Source organism: Phalacrocorax carbo, chromosome Z (genome assembly GCF_963921805.1).
Source record: "Phalacrocorax carbo chromosome Z, bPhaCar2.1, whole genome shotgun sequence".
NCBI lineage: Eukaryota > Metazoa > Chordata > Aves > Suliformes > Phalacrocoracidae > Phalacrocorax > Phalacrocorax carbo.
In genome coordinates, this window is record NC_087548.1 from 5,949,920 (window position 1) to 5,964,909 (window position 14,990).

Consider the following 14,990-nt stretch of genomic DNA (forward strand, 5'->3'; position numbering starts at 1 on the left):
GTTTTTATTTGTAATAAGCATAGTATGATCTCCCCTGTTTAATCCCTGCTTGAGATCATGGTATGTGGAATGGACAAAGTCTCTCAACTTGATCAAAACCTCTCTGCTGTGCTTGGATGGGCTTAGTTTTAAGCTTCCCTTGACTGTGTGGTGATTAAAACTAGAATCTTTCATATAATTTGGACTAATCTGTGGAATTAATTGCTCCAACATGTAATGGAAGCCAAAATGATGGTAACATTTTTAAAAAGCAAAAGGATTCAAGCAATTCTTCCTGTGGATGTTGGACAGGATATTGCATATTAAAATAATATTAAAAAGTGAATTCTAGTCGTTCTCGAAGCGGTTTTAGCTTTTGTTATGATTTACTATCATATTTACTGATTCATATGGGCTCACTGCATATTGTGTTTCTTGCATCTTCTTTTAAAGCAGCTGGTGGCAGTGACTTCTGCAGAGAGGATACTAACCTACTGATGATAATTCCTTTGTCAATGATCTCTCCTCTGGGACTGGACTGCCTATAAATGTATAAGTATTGATGATGTATGTTCTGTAACACTTCTTTTATCATGTTTGTTTAATGTGACTTTTTTTCTAGACCCAGAGCATCTTGAAAAGTTTGAAAAGTATCTCAGTTCAATGAACTGCTCAGAAGAAATTTGTCTGCTCACCACATTTGCTCAGATGGCACAAACCAAACGGGCTGATGTTGATGAGGATTTTATCACAATAATTGTTCTGGAAATATATGAGGCAAGTAATACTGCTGGTCCTTTCAGGAAGAGGATGAATGTGCCCTTTTTCTTTCTAACAGTGGAAGGTGTGGAACATTCGTGGCTTCTGTAGTTTGTTCTACCATGGAACTAAGAAAGTGCTACTTCTGAGGTTCATAATCTAATACTGAATTAAAATACCCCGAAGTGCACGTTTTTCTGGGAGAAAGAACAACTTTTCCAGAAGCCAGAATGAGGCAAAGGATCAAACATAACTTTGTTCTCACTTTATTTTTCTCGCACAGGTCTAACTTGTAGCTCTGAAATGCCTGTGTGGTGGTTTTTTTTTTTGTTGTGGTGTGTAGGGGTTTGGGTTTTCTTCTTAATGTGTATGGTGTTTCTGTTCCTGTGATGAGTTTTGGACTTTGTTTTTGGCACTGTAGCACAATAATTTCATTTTCTAGGGCAATCAGTTTCAGTTTTAATATTGGCACTTATCAACCTCCTTGTGTAGGATCACCAAGAGCACTTTGGTTCTGTATTTTTCCAAAAGATATTTTATTGCAGTGTTAGTGAAGGCCAGCCGTAACCAGTAACTTCTCTCTGCTCATCTTCTCAGGTGTCTTATGTTAGTCTTTCCACAAGAGAGACATTTTCAAAGGTTGGTCGAGAACTCTTGGGAGCAGTTGCCAGCGTTCATACACAGATTATTTCTGTACTGCTGGGCCGGGTTAGAGAGACCATCAATAAAGTTGGGATGGTAAGTGCTAACATCCATCATTTAAAACAAGCACCCAGTTAAAACTAGAGGCCATACCAGACTGTTAGAAGGCATGGCTTGGTATGAACATATCGACTTAATGTCCTGTCCATGGTTTTTTGATCATATCACTCTTGAAGATAGAAGGGCATAATGTGGATTATTGTTCCATACTGAGTACTGATTAGCCTTTTTCTTTTCTGCCCTCAAAGGTTTCTTTATATCTGTTCAAAGAGCTGCCATTGTACCTGTGGAAGCCTTCATCATCTGAGATGGCGATGATTCGTGACTGGTTATTAAATTACAATCTAACGACAGTGGAGAACAAGCTAGCCTGTATTATCTTGGAAGGGCTGAATTGGGGATTCAGTGAGAATGTATGTATTCAAAACAGGAGGCCTGAACCTGGTCAGTTTGTCAGAGCAAAAGTATTACTCAACCTGGGACTATAACTGAATTTGAAAACAATTAATTACATGCTTTTGTAAGGTGGCTGTACACTTGGCAGTGTAGGATGGGAACTTCCATCATTCTGCCTGAGGATTTGCTTGTGTTGCTTTCTTGCAGTGCTGCAGCTGAGATTTAAAGAGAGATTTAAGCAGAAGTTTCCTCTCTAAACAAGAGGAAATAGCTGACAGGACAGTTTTTGTGAGTCACTTAAGTTGTCTGTGGCTGCAGAAATAGAGGAAGCCTCCAAGAAGTGTGAATGAGACTGGGGTGACTGTAGTTTGTAGGCTTGTATCCAAGTATATTTTTCACAGTGCAGGAAGACTCACGATTGAAATAGAGGTTTCAAAGCCCTAAGCATTACATAAACAACAGGAAAATATTCCATAGAATGTGTTACTCCAGGAGCTCCATTAGTTCAGGATCCAATAGAGGGTGAATATTTTTTCAGAGAGAAACAGAAATAGATTGGGGGAAAAATCTTTTTGCCTGTGTTCAGTGATCCATTTTAGCATGGTAATCTGTGCATTTGACTGTACTGAACTATTCTCTTTGCCGTGCTGATACCTGTGCATGAAGATTGCCCTACTTTTTCTCCCTGTTTCTTGAGGACATGTGAAGACAAGGGAATGGTAGGGAAAACTAACTGTGAGGTCTTTGCTGTGCAATAACAGTGTCATGTCTGTATCCTTTGATATGGGGAAGAGTAGTTCTTTAATGTGACAACTGATAAGAGAAATTACTATGTGTTGATACAAAGCAGGAGAGTGTTTTGGTTTTGTTTCGGTTTTTTCAAGGCAAGATTTTCAGTGTCTGTACTATGTAATTTAAAATGTCACCTATGGATCTTTGGATTAATTGCTATAAATCCACCAAATACAAGTGAGAAGTGATTATGGTCACTGGAAACCTAGCTGCTGTTGTATTGCCCAGTGTGAGCTCATTATTCTTCAATGTTGGTCTGAAATTTTTCTTAGGCCAAGATTTTGCCTAGGTATTACAATGCTTAATCTCTTTCTGGCTGTTCAAATTAAGATTTATTTCTCTGTGTAGTGCAACTGAATGGTACGGTTGTAGAGACCTTTTAAATGAGGCAAAGTTTCATGACATGATTCTGTTTTTTAGCGGGATACTCTTCATCTGGATCCAGCTCTCCATTCTGAAGTTGCATTGATGGTCCTGGAAGCATATCAGAAATATCTCTCCCAGAAACCATATGCTGGGCTGCTTTCTGAAAGTATAAAACAGGTATTTTTACTTCAGAATTACAGGGAATAGTGTATCAATGGTGATAGACAGGAAAAACCACAGGCCAAGACCTTGTTTTCTTCTTTTTAAAAGCTATTCTCACTTGATGCTACTGGAACATCGTCCTATACCAACTCTCAGCATTTTTGCATGCACAAACCTATTTGAAGATAGCTGTTAGACTTATGTTGAACATCTATGAGAAACAGAAATTTTAGGTTTGTCCTCCTGTTAGGTTTGTATTATTATCCAGCCTGTAGTTGGATAGTTGCAAGCTGTTCTGGCAAAGCATACTTTACTCATGCAGAGTTGGTCAGTATTTACTTAATGAAAGGCTACTTGCTGTTACTGGTGAACATAGAGACATCCTTCCTGTGTCTCCAGCTCTTAGTCTTACCTTATTTAAAGACTCAAGATTTTAGGGGCTTTTCAGTAGTGATCAGTGCTGTGTTACCTGAACACCCTACAAACACTTATTACATTGATTTTACAGCACGCTGGTGACTGAGGAAGGTATGGCTCCAAGTTACAGAAGGGAATGGAAGGATAGAAAGATCAAGGTTAAAAATCCCTTTTTTGGATATTCAATCCAAGATGCTTCTGTTTTTTGTTTTTTTTTTTTTTCCAGAGCTTTTAGCATTGTGTTGTGCTTTTGTCTTCTCAGTGTTTCTTGTACAGTGCTTTTTCCTCCCCTGTGTTTTTTTTCTCCAGTCTTTTCTTCCCACGCTGTTGCTTATTGTCTCTGCTTTTTCCTGACTTGCATCTCTGCACTACTTAATCCTGGTTTGTTGTCTTGTGCCAGCTAGATGAGCTCTCTTTTTTTTTTTTAAGCCTATTTCAGCCTTGGTTTCCACTTGTATTGGTCAATTTGTCCTTACTTGCATGAACTTGTATCTGGAACTCGAGAGAAAATAGTGCTTAGGTTCTTGTATCCCCACTCAGAAAGAATGAAACATCTGCACTGACTTCCAGCTCCGCAGTTTACACTGGTCTGTCAGATCATGTACAATATTTTTCCCAAAGATTTATAATTCCCTCCAATCTAGATAGGTTCTTCATGATAACAGACACATTTATGTGGCACAGAGACTCCGCCTTACGTATTGCAGACTTCTTTCCAAGGAGGGCTGCCAGGTTTTAGACTTTTTTTGTTGATGGGTGTTATTTTTTGTATACATATTTTTAGTTTTACTTTCACTAGCAGCCTTAAACATTATTGAAGGTTGTGTGTGGTTGTTTGGGATTTCTCTTGTTTAGTTTGTTTTTAATAGTAAAACCAAAATTTAATCTGAGACCAGTACCTAATTTGGAAAACTTTAGCTGAACAGTGTTGGTTGATAGCCTTCACAAAAAGGTGTGGGCAGGTGGAAATCAAAGCCATGCAAACAGATTTCAAATAAACTTAATTGGTGGTGCTCTGTGGTTTGCCTGAAAAATAACTGCTGTTGCTCTGATCTCATGTCACCTGTATTGTGATAGAAGAGGAAACTCATACAAGCTGACCCAAGTCCTAGAGTAGTGCCATACTTGTTGTAGTGTGGCTCTGCTTCCTCTCATTCCTTTTCCTGCTGCTTTGTTCCAGGTATCCTACTTAGCCAGCATTGTTCGATATGGAGAAACACCAGAGAATTCCTTCAATCAGTGGGCATGGGGCTTGATTTTGAGGTTAAAGCTTCACAGAAATAACCTTGGTGTGCAGCGCAGCTGGCCTACAGTCCCTGTGTCTGACAGTGTGCTTGACATGACAGAGTCGGTCATGTTTCACCCCCTCCTGAAGGCTGTTAAAACAGGTGTCCCTATCGGCTGTTACCTGGCACTGGCAATGACCACGCTAGGTCACAGGTAAGCATGCGTTTTTGTGTTTGCCTTGGAAGGATGGCCCCAGTGACTGAGCAACCTACGTAATGATGAACTGAGGGCTATTAACATCTGCGTGCTTGTTTAAAGTGTAAAGGACATCTGATGCAAGGGATTGAGCGGTCTTTCAGGGACCGTAGTTCCAAGCATCATACTATTCTCTTTATTTTCCTAGACTGTATTTTTGCCTTCTGCATGTTAGAATCAAAATAGTAATTAGAAATAATACTGAAACTGAGACGTTAGCATGATGACTGTGGACAGGAATAATTTCTAACTGCGCTTACTGAATGGGTTGTCCTACAGATAATTTTTTCTTAGCAGGGCTGCAGCAGAGTACTTGGAAACTAGTAGGAGAATAAAACACAAAGAGAGCTTTATAACCTTGATACTGATCCACCTAGCCCTGTCTGTGTTAAAAACCAGTTTTTTACAGTGCTTTCAGCTGGTGTGCGGTAAGGCTTTTGGACATGATCAGGTGTACTAGTCGAAGAAGGTATAGAGCCACAGATTGGTTAATCAATCTCTCCCAGGTCTGTTTTCATTGAATCTGTCATCTCTTTAATTATCACTCTGTTCAGAATTTTCACTAACTTATTTTCTGCATGTAATATTGCTTTGCTCTTTGAAGAGACTTTTTCTTTGTTTTCTTCTCCTTCCCCAAGCCATAGCTTGATGCAAAGGTTATGCCATACATATACATTTGCTCCCTTCAAAGCACTAGAGTGATTTGAGAAGGTATTCTGGTTTGACAGTGGAAGTTTTTATGTGACTTTGAGTATGGAATGAAAAACAAGGAACCTCTTTACTTCCATGTTTTGATTTTTGGGTTGGTTTTTTTTTTTCCTCCCCTAACACTGTTTGACCTTGCGAAGACCCTTTTGACATTCTTCTCCTCTCTGAACAATAACACTGGTATTTATCACATGCAAAAGGTTAAGGCCAGTTATGGTAATGAGCAGAAAAAACAACTGTATGCTAGTGACTTAATATTTCATTTTCGTGACCTCAGAGTAGACATAGGATTAGTGTTCTACACATTTTACTAACGTGCAACCCTTCTCAGTTAGCAAAACTCGGTGCACAGCAGTGTACCAAATAAGTTACCACTAGTAAGTTTTCTGGGCAGTGAGAGTGGGATTCAGCTCAGCTGACTGCAACCACCTAAGTACCTACTGTAAGGAAACCCTCAGACCTCCATCTCTAGGTGGTGAAGAAAGATGTCCGGAGCATCATCCATACTGAGGAAATGCCAAAGGTAGGTGATGTGAAACCTACTGTGTAGGTTCTTCCTTTGCCTGGAGAGGGAGGCTAGTTAGCTAGGTTAGGCAAGAGCCTTGAGCTCTAAATTGATTGAAACTTAATGAAGACCCGCATCACCAGTGATTTTTGGAAGATGGGACACAAAGCCTCAGAAGGGCAGGAAAAACTTGTCAGATCTGTCAGCAATTGAATGACTCCTACAGCTAAAGGAAAAACTCTCTGGATTTAGCTGTTTAGGATTTCAAAGATTCAAAAGATTCAAAGTGTAAATCTATAGATGTCTTTACATGCCAGTTAACAGAAAAAAAAAAATCAACACCCTCTATCCCTTTCTACTGATAGTCATTGTGGTTTTCCTTATTTTGTTTTTGTTTTGACAGCGTTGAGAAGTTCTGTGCTGAAGGGATTCCTCTCTTGGGTGTGCTCATCCAGTCTAGATACCTGAGAACAGTAGTCCATGTGCTTGATAAAATTTTGCCCTTGTTTTACTCTTGCCAGTATTATCTCCTGAAGAACGAACAGTAAGCATTATATGTTCCTAATACGTTTGCGATAAAGAGCAATGAAAGTTAGTCTTAACTGTTATATTTATCAGGCTTCATTCTGTGTTTTGCACCCAGTGAGAATGTGATGCAGGTGATGGGGAAGTGCATCTTGTTTGTTGCTGAGTTACTTCTTGACAGTGGCTGTGGTTGAGGAAGTAGTTGTAGAAGTGTCTCCTACTGACCTCTCGTGTACAGTCATCGCTCATGATGCTGCTGTGCCACAGAAGTGGTCTTTGAACAGCTGACAAGCAGCTGTTGTGTTTAGATAGGGAAGAAAAATAAGCAAGCAATACTACTTAACTGTGTCCCTACTGGTAAATTGAGCAGCTGGGAGCGTTCTGAAGTACTGGACCTTAGCTGTCTGTCCTGGTAAATCAGTAGCGTGGTCCCTGGGGTGCTTTTGGCTTGGTCCACCTGGCAGTCTCCCAAACAATTTCTGGGCTAGATTTGGGTGCTGATATGGATCAAGAACTGTACTCAGTCCTGATGAGCTGCCTTGAATTACAGTCTGCCATGAACTGCTTGTACTCTGCCTATGATGTGGTTAAAATGGAGCAATTAAATCTGCAGCGTGGTTGTGGATCAAAGTCCTTGTATACAGGTGTCACCAGTGCTGATGAAGTGGTTTTAAATTTTCTAGAAGTAGCTTTTTTGTATTTTACGCTGTAGGAGAAATTTTAGAATTAATTTAATGTGTTGACATCCCTAGGTTTTTGTATTACATCCAACTGTTCCTTCATCTGGATAGTGGAGTCCCTCAAGGTGTGACTCAGCAGGTTACTCATAAAGTAACTCAGCACTTGACAGGAGTGAGTTACGGAGAAAATGTTAAGCTTTTCAGTAGTATGATACAGGTAAGAAGATTATGTAAAAAAAGTGTGTGGGGGAGATGGGAAGTTTTCAAAACACAGGCTTTTTTTGACTGAGTTAGTGCTTAAAGTTAGAAAGGGTATTGAATCTGGCAGTTGTGCAGCCACGGGGTATGAATAGTTGGGTTCGGTTTCCTGAAATACTTCCACTTAAACTTTCCTAAATCTGGCAATATATGTGATGCTGGACAGAACAGCAATATGCACCTTCCAGACTTCTTGGAAAATGCATTTTCTTACACCAGGTCAAAACTGCATAAAAAGGGAATGTAATACGCAGCACTACTTTCTCGCGTGTTTTAGTTGAGGAATGCAGCAGGTATATTAATGTTTGAAAGCTTTGCTTGTGTCCATTGATGTATGGCTATGCTATGGAAAAAGGTTTCTGTGTTGGGAAACTAGTGGTGTGTTTTTTGTTTGTGTTTTTTTTTTTTCTCTAAGTGCAGAGACGTCAAAAACCAAGGCCCACTAACATTAGGGAGGGGTAAGGACCAAAGGGAAGCATACCTACTGTAGGGAGTCCTTTTGCAGGAACAGCAGGCTACGCTTCAGAAATAGGTGCAAAATTATTTATTTTAAGGATAGACCCACAGTCTTGTGCAAGTTCAACAGTTCTTCAGTAATTTCTTATCCTTTAATTGCAGCTGCAATCCCTTGAATAATTTTACCCTTTAATTTGGCAGACTCACGTTTTCCTAAGTGACCAGCCATATGGAGTGGGGCCAGCTGCAGTACTGGAGTTCTGGGCCCAGGTCCTCACCAGCCAGCAGCTGTGGCACAGGGACCCGGCAACACTCTTCGTGCTGGACAACTTATGTAAAGCTGCTTTCCAGTACAGTCAAGAGGACTGCATACAAAAGCTGCTTTACCAACAGCACAAGGTAAATGGGTGTGGTGTAACAGTGTGGCTGTTGAGTAAACGGTCAGTTCATGGGTCGCTCGTTCTAATTTTGATGTGAATGTATTTTCCTGAAATTTAACAGTCACGATTTGGTAGTAATGGGCTTACGTTATCTGATTTGTTTTTGAGTAGATCAATTAGTGAAATATCTGATATTTAAATAATAATAAGAATTGAAACCTATTTGGAACACAGGTTTCATTCATATGAGTTCTGTCATAGTATTTTAGTTTGTCGTCTTTGCATTTCATATGTTGAAATAGTGTATTTAGAACAAAAATAGAGCATCCTCTCCTGAGAAAACAGACTATCACTATACAACAGAATCTTTTCATCAAAAAAGAAATAAAGTGCAAGCAGGCATTTCAGTGGTGCAAGCTGAACTAAGGTTGGGAGGTAGCAACGTGAGGCAGGAAGGAACCTGGATGTAGGTGACATACTTGTCGCTTGTAAATCATCTGTCAGGCTGCTGACAAAAAAACCCCAAATGTTTTCTCTTTCCATGTAGAATGCTTTGGGCTATCATTGTGACAAAGGCATGCTGTCTTCGCTTGTTAGCTGGATCATGGCAGGCAATGTGACACCATCCTTTGTTGAGGGCAATGCTAATTCCTCTCAGGTAAGTGTTACGACGCTGACGGTGTCGCATGAACAACCCTGGGATAATCAATATACGGGTGTTTAGGGTTGGTTTTTTTTTTTGCTTTTACAGATTTTTTCAGATTTTTCTCTTGTTCCGTCTTTCTTGTGAGTTTGTGAGTTTTCTTGTGATGAAATTCTAATTTAGCCTAAGAGAATACTGTGGGTTTGTTACACTAAAGGGAACACATACATTTTGCACAGAGAAAGTTTGTCTGATCTGTGACCTAGAAATCATGTCATAGCATTTATTAGTTATGATTTCTTTTAATCGTCAGTTGTTCTTGATATATTTGATGAGAGAAAATACATAAAGCATGACTCTTCTATTAGATCGTCTATATCTGATAAATATTTTGAATACTAGTTGCTTTCTCTCTTCTTAAGCGAGTTCCTTGTTCAAGCAAAAAGGAGAAAAAAAAACCTGCAGTACCCCAACTGGAGACGCGTAGTGCAGGTGGGAGAGAGGGGACCTTATTTAACAGGGTTCGAGTAGGTTGTTTTCTCCAGAACTCTCTGGATCATTCTGTCAGTTGTCCCTGGTTTCCCTGCTCTGTCCCAAGGTTATACAGAATACGGAGGAGAAGTTTCAATGTATATAAGGAGGAAGCTGGTTTTCAATTTTCCAGTTGAGATATGATACTGCTTTTGCAACTTTGTAATGAGAATCTGGCAAAGACATATTCCTCCTAAGAAAGTAGCACGCTTCCTGATCCTACCCCTGCCATTCTGTTATCAATTTATCAATGTTTCTGTTACTACTGTTTTTACAGGTGTGGTTTTCATGGATGGTGTTAAATATGGAGTCAATATTTGAAGAAGATTCGCAGCTTCGCAGAGTTGTGGAGAGGGAGTTGGTTGTTAATGCTTCAACTCCTGATCAAGCTTTGAAGGTGAGAGAACTTTTCATCTGCTTTTATTAGACAAAACTACTGGAGAAAGGTGTTCTCTTGTATTGTTTAGTTTTTATTTTATGCACGTTTTCTTACCAGGGTAAAAGCATAACTAATGCTTTATCTGGCTTTCCAGGAGAATATACTTCAGGGAAATTTTCTTTTACATTTTGAGTTGAACACTTAAAAGCTACCATGCAAGTGTCTGGTTTTTAATATGCAATTACTTATAGAAAACTTCAGTCACTAATTAGTGCTCTTACATAATTTTCTGGGTCATCTGAATGCCTCATGATCTTCAGTGGATTTATTCTATACCACTGAGCTGAGGAGTGCAGATACTGTTATTTTACAGGTAGGAAAAAGTGTCCGTATTTCAAAGAGCGTTTCTCAGATGATTTTAATTTTGCAGAAGGCTGGGCTTTACTTTTCTCCTTATTTGCTGAATTATTTTCCAAGACTTTCAGGACTGTTCAGGTCTCTCCCTTAACAAGGCATTTCGTCAGGTGTGCTTTAAGCCACATTGCAGCATTTTCCAGGTTCTTTGCTCAAATTCAGTTAGAAATTCGGGAGTGATGCAAGTGGAAACCAAAGCTGTCCAGTCTGAGTGTAGCCTTTCGCACATCCCTCATCTCAACAGTTTCAGTGTGTTTTAATGAAAAAGGTAATCTAGAAGCTCTGAGAAAATAGATTGTTTTTTCTGTGCTCTCTGAAGCTCTATGGAAGTAGCTCTGGCTGTGTCCAGACTGGAACATGTCTTGCATCCTTGGACACTAGTCTGGATAACATCTGTCCCTTGGCTTACATGTCTTGATTGACCTGGAAAACAGTGAGATAGTATGTGGGGAGTGTGTGGAAAAGGGTGCTGAGGGTTCCCAAAATCTAGTATGGGGGATGAGGTAGTGCCAGGGTCTATGTCAAGGCATGAGAACTCAGAAAATCCTCCCATTCCCCTGCTTTGGGTACGGTCCACAGGAGCTTAGTGATTTTTTTATTGATTTAGTGGGTCTGTGGAGTAGTGTCCCATGATGCTAATACAGGGTGCTGCTGCTCATATGTGGCATTGCCTTTGTCCTGCTTTTGCAAAAAGAAACTTTTTTTTTTCTTCTGTATTCTTTCTTCAGTTAGTTTTACTTTACATTTGAGACTTTCAATAGGGCTGTATGGAATGTAGTCTGCAAAAAGCTAAAAGTGGTAGCACGCTGTAGGATTCTGCGTCCTTGTGTGGCTTAAGACTTATTTTTACTGGATGGAATGTGCTGTGTGCTTCACTGCTGCTGCTTTGTTCTCTAGCACCACCAGTTATATGACAGTCTAAACCAGGAACATCTACCTCTGTAAGGAAGAACAGTAATTAACACTAATTAACACCAATGGCCCATATGTTGGCCTTGTATCACAGTAGCCCTCCCATTCATGCTATTTTTTTTTAAGCATCAGAGGTGTAGCACTGCTCTTTAACAGCTGTCCAGCATAACTGTGAGCTGGGCAGCTCTTCCACTAAGACCTGTAACAGATGTGTGAATGTTTCCAAAGATTTCTTCTCCGTAAGAGTTTTCACACTGTGTTACTCTGTTGGGTTAAACTGTGACAGCCTGTTACAGGGAACTGCAGCAGAACACTTGTCTGAAAATGTTCTTTTTGCAGAAAGCACAGACACAGCTGAAGCTGCCTATTGTACCTTCCCTTCAGAGGCTCATGATCTACCGCTGGGCTCACCAGGCCATTGCTACCCCTGCTGATCACCCTCTCATGCCACTAATCTGGCAGAAATTCTTCCTCCTTTACCTTCACCGACCAGGACCACAATATGGGTGAGTCTGATCATAAGGGCTCTAGTAGATTAGCAAGCACTAAGAAGTTTGCAGTGCAAGTGAGATTAGTAAGTGCCTCACACTAAGCCTGCATCTAAAAGCAGTGGGTACCAGTTACTTCTCTAAAGAGTCAATTTATTTGCAGAGATGCTGATTTGACACTCAAAATAAGACTTTGTTGTGCTTTTTTTTGTTCATTTATAGATTACCTGTAGATGGCTGTATTGGAAGACTTTTTTTCCAGAGTGCGGCTCATAGTAACTTACTGAATGAAATGAAGAGGCGCTTAACAGAGGTAGCGGACTTCCACCATGCTGCCAGTAAAGCACTGAGAGTGGAGCAGCCCGCAGAGAGCAGCGATAGAGCACAAGAGAAGGCGAGCTGCTCGTCAACTTACCTGACTTCACCGGAACTGCATAAGGAACTTGTCAGGTAAAGAAAGACTACCCACGTCAGTCTTACTCAGTGCAACCACCTGAGCAACTACTGGAGCACAGTCTTAGCTGCGGGAGTTGTGAAGGGATGTGACCCTTGGCTGACATGGATATGTACCACAGGCACTTGTTATCCGCATAGCTGTGGTAAAATCTGTTGCTCTGTTGATAGAACTTGTTTGTTTGGGGGGCAGGGTCTGCTTTTACTACTAAAAATAAAACATTGTTGATAGAGTTGTCCTTAGGGGAGAGCTGTGCTTTTTAGTTAATGGTATCCCCATACTGGTAAAATATTTGTTGTTTAGACATATCTGCTACTGATACGGACACCGCTCGTGCACATTGAAACGGTAGCTATGCTCTTTGGAAGTCTGTGGTTCTGTTACACAGAGACTTTTTGTTTGGGAAGTCTACCTTAAATACTTGCAGTATGACAGTATCTGAATTTTCCTGGAGGCTGCAGTTGAAAGGATTATTTGAGGGGAGTCCCCTGTTCAGGGGGTTTGGGCATACAGGATCTGAACTTCGTTTTAGGTTGCTTCTCCACCAGCAATCAACAGATACTATACAAACAAACAAGGGAGATCATAAATCCTCCTTGGTCATATGTGAAAAATAATCCGGGGATGCTCACTGGGAGGAACTTAGTTAATATTTTGTGTGTCTTTCATGTCAAAGGAGTTCCCCGCTCCAGCATAAAACCAGAATGCTCTGCAGCCAAGTAGATCTTACTCTCAGGAAGTTTAATGACCATCTAGACAGAAGGGAGGACACTGGTAGAGTTCAGAAGGGCTGACTTAGAACTAGACTACTTCAATTTTTTTCACCAATGACACTGATACAGAAAACAGGAGTTTTCTAGTGATATTTAATACCACAGTGCAAAGGTTTAATGGTATTCTAGTTGTCCCTTCTATTTAAGTCAGGAAACCTTGGGTAATATTATAAAAAGGGTACCTCTCAGTGGAGTGATGTCAGTCAAGGGAGGGAAGAGGCATATTTATGTTAAAGTACAGTGTTAGCAGAGGAGAAATGGGAATAAACTAGCCATGAATTTAAGTCTGCCAGGAAATTAAAAGATGGAACTCAGGTGTGAGCTTTTAGAGCAGGCACTCTAGAGCATTCATGGGCTAAGAAGCCAAACTTACTCACATGGACTCCTTTTTTTGTTTGTTTGTTGGTCTTTGGAGTGGGGTTGTCAGTATGCTTCCCTGATGTAAGAGACGTTTCCAGTCTGGGGTCATGTTTGCTAAATTGCGTCAGTGTTTTTCTTTTCAAAATATGTCCTGTTACTCTTGGTTATTGCCCTTTGTATTTTTCTAAATAGCTTCTTTCCACAGCTGGTCTTTGAACTGACACTTAGTACACTACTCACAAACCATGTGAAACATGTATGTTTGAGCTGTGTCACCTTAGCATGATTTGTTGCCTTAACTCTAGACCCCAGAATAAGACTCCCATGTAATACAGGCTATATATACAATTAAATTTCACATTGATTTATTTTTTTCCTTTTTTTGTTTTTCTTCTCAGGCTTTGTAATGTCTTTGTTTTATGGTTGGAAGACGAGAGTTTCCAGAAAGGAGACACATACATTCCTTCTTTACCGAAGCAATATGATGCACATAGACTTGCTAAAGTCATGCAGAATCAACAGGTTAAGTACCAATGACATTAGCAATCTGGGATCCAAAATTCACTTCCCTTGTTAAAATTGGCCCTCTAAAGTAGTGAGACTTGGTGTCACTGGTCTCTAATATGCGTACAGCATGTACGCTAGCTTTAGAGCTCTAACTTTTTTTTCTGAAAGTCCTGTGCTATCCCAAACTGTCTTCCTTTCTATGTGAACGAGGGCTCATGAGTAGATTTCTTGCATATCTTAATGAGAACACAGTCCTTGTTCTGTTCTGTTCTGTAATTCTTTTAATATTCTAAGATAAATTTAAAGAATTATTGACGTTGGAACTTTAAATGACAAAAGACTGGAAGCTGAACTCTGCTCATGGTGGTAGCCTGTAATGTCAGAGTCAAATATAAGTTAGTAAGTGGGAAGTGTGTATTAATCTGTCCAGTAAGCCTAAAGAGTTAGTATAATTAAAAACCTGTGAGAGGGGAGATTTTGGAAGGGCATTTCCTCATGCCTGCTTTGTTTTTATTCCTCCAGTGTATGTGACTACTAGAAATACAACCTGCTTTAGCCTGATTAGTTAATCATGCCATGACATTTTAGACTTATCTTGATTTCCCCTGTGGATTTTTTTTTAGGAATAGAGTTTTAATAATCTGTACCCTTTCTCTCTCCTGATAATTTAATTCTTCTGTCCTTCAGGATTTGTGGATGGAGTATGTCGATGTTGAACTCATAAACCATGAGTTTCAGCAAGCTCTAAACCTTTGGTTGCCAGTTCAGCTTGAGTCACATGCAACTTGTGCTTCTGTAAGGCAAAGAGACTCTGCCGATCCTTTGTCAGGTAAGAGATAATACTATTGTTAATGAAAGTGGGCTAGAAATAATTATTAGTGTGCAGAAGCCCTTGTGTCTTTAGGAGCATAATGAAGTCTGAATAAAGATGTTAATAAAGTTTGTTTTCTATGGGTGCAACG

At 40.0% G+C, this 14,990-nt stretch overlaps 1 protein-coding gene across 1 annotated transcript in view; it reads left to right on the top strand.

Annotated features, from left to right (window-relative positions):
- EPG5 (ectopic P-granules 5 autophagy tethering factor) overlaps positions 1-14,990 on the top strand; it is a 57,578-nt gene that overhangs the window by 19,168 nt on the left and 23,420 nt on the right. The window contains exons 12-25 of the mRNA XM_064437683.1: positions 602-756; positions 1,336-1,476; positions 1,689-1,853; positions 3,049-3,171; positions 4,754-5,013; positions 6,672-6,812; positions 7,546-7,690; positions 8,389-8,586; positions 9,115-9,225; positions 10,019-10,138; positions 11,786-11,952; positions 12,157-12,384; positions 13,920-14,043; positions 14,716-14,857. Of these exons, the coding sequence (XP_064293753.1) occupies positions 602-756; positions 1,336-1,476; positions 1,689-1,853; positions 3,049-3,171; positions 4,754-5,013; positions 6,672-6,812; positions 7,546-7,690; positions 8,389-8,586; positions 9,115-9,225; positions 10,019-10,138; positions 11,786-11,952; positions 12,157-12,384; positions 13,920-14,043; positions 14,716-14,857 (2,220 nt within the window). The remainder of the gene's footprint in view (positions 1-601; positions 757-1,335; positions 1,477-1,688; positions 1,854-3,048; positions 3,172-4,753; positions 5,014-6,671; positions 6,813-7,545; positions 7,691-8,388; positions 8,587-9,114; positions 9,226-10,018; positions 10,139-11,785; positions 11,953-12,156; positions 12,385-13,919; positions 14,044-14,715; positions 14,858-14,990) is intronic.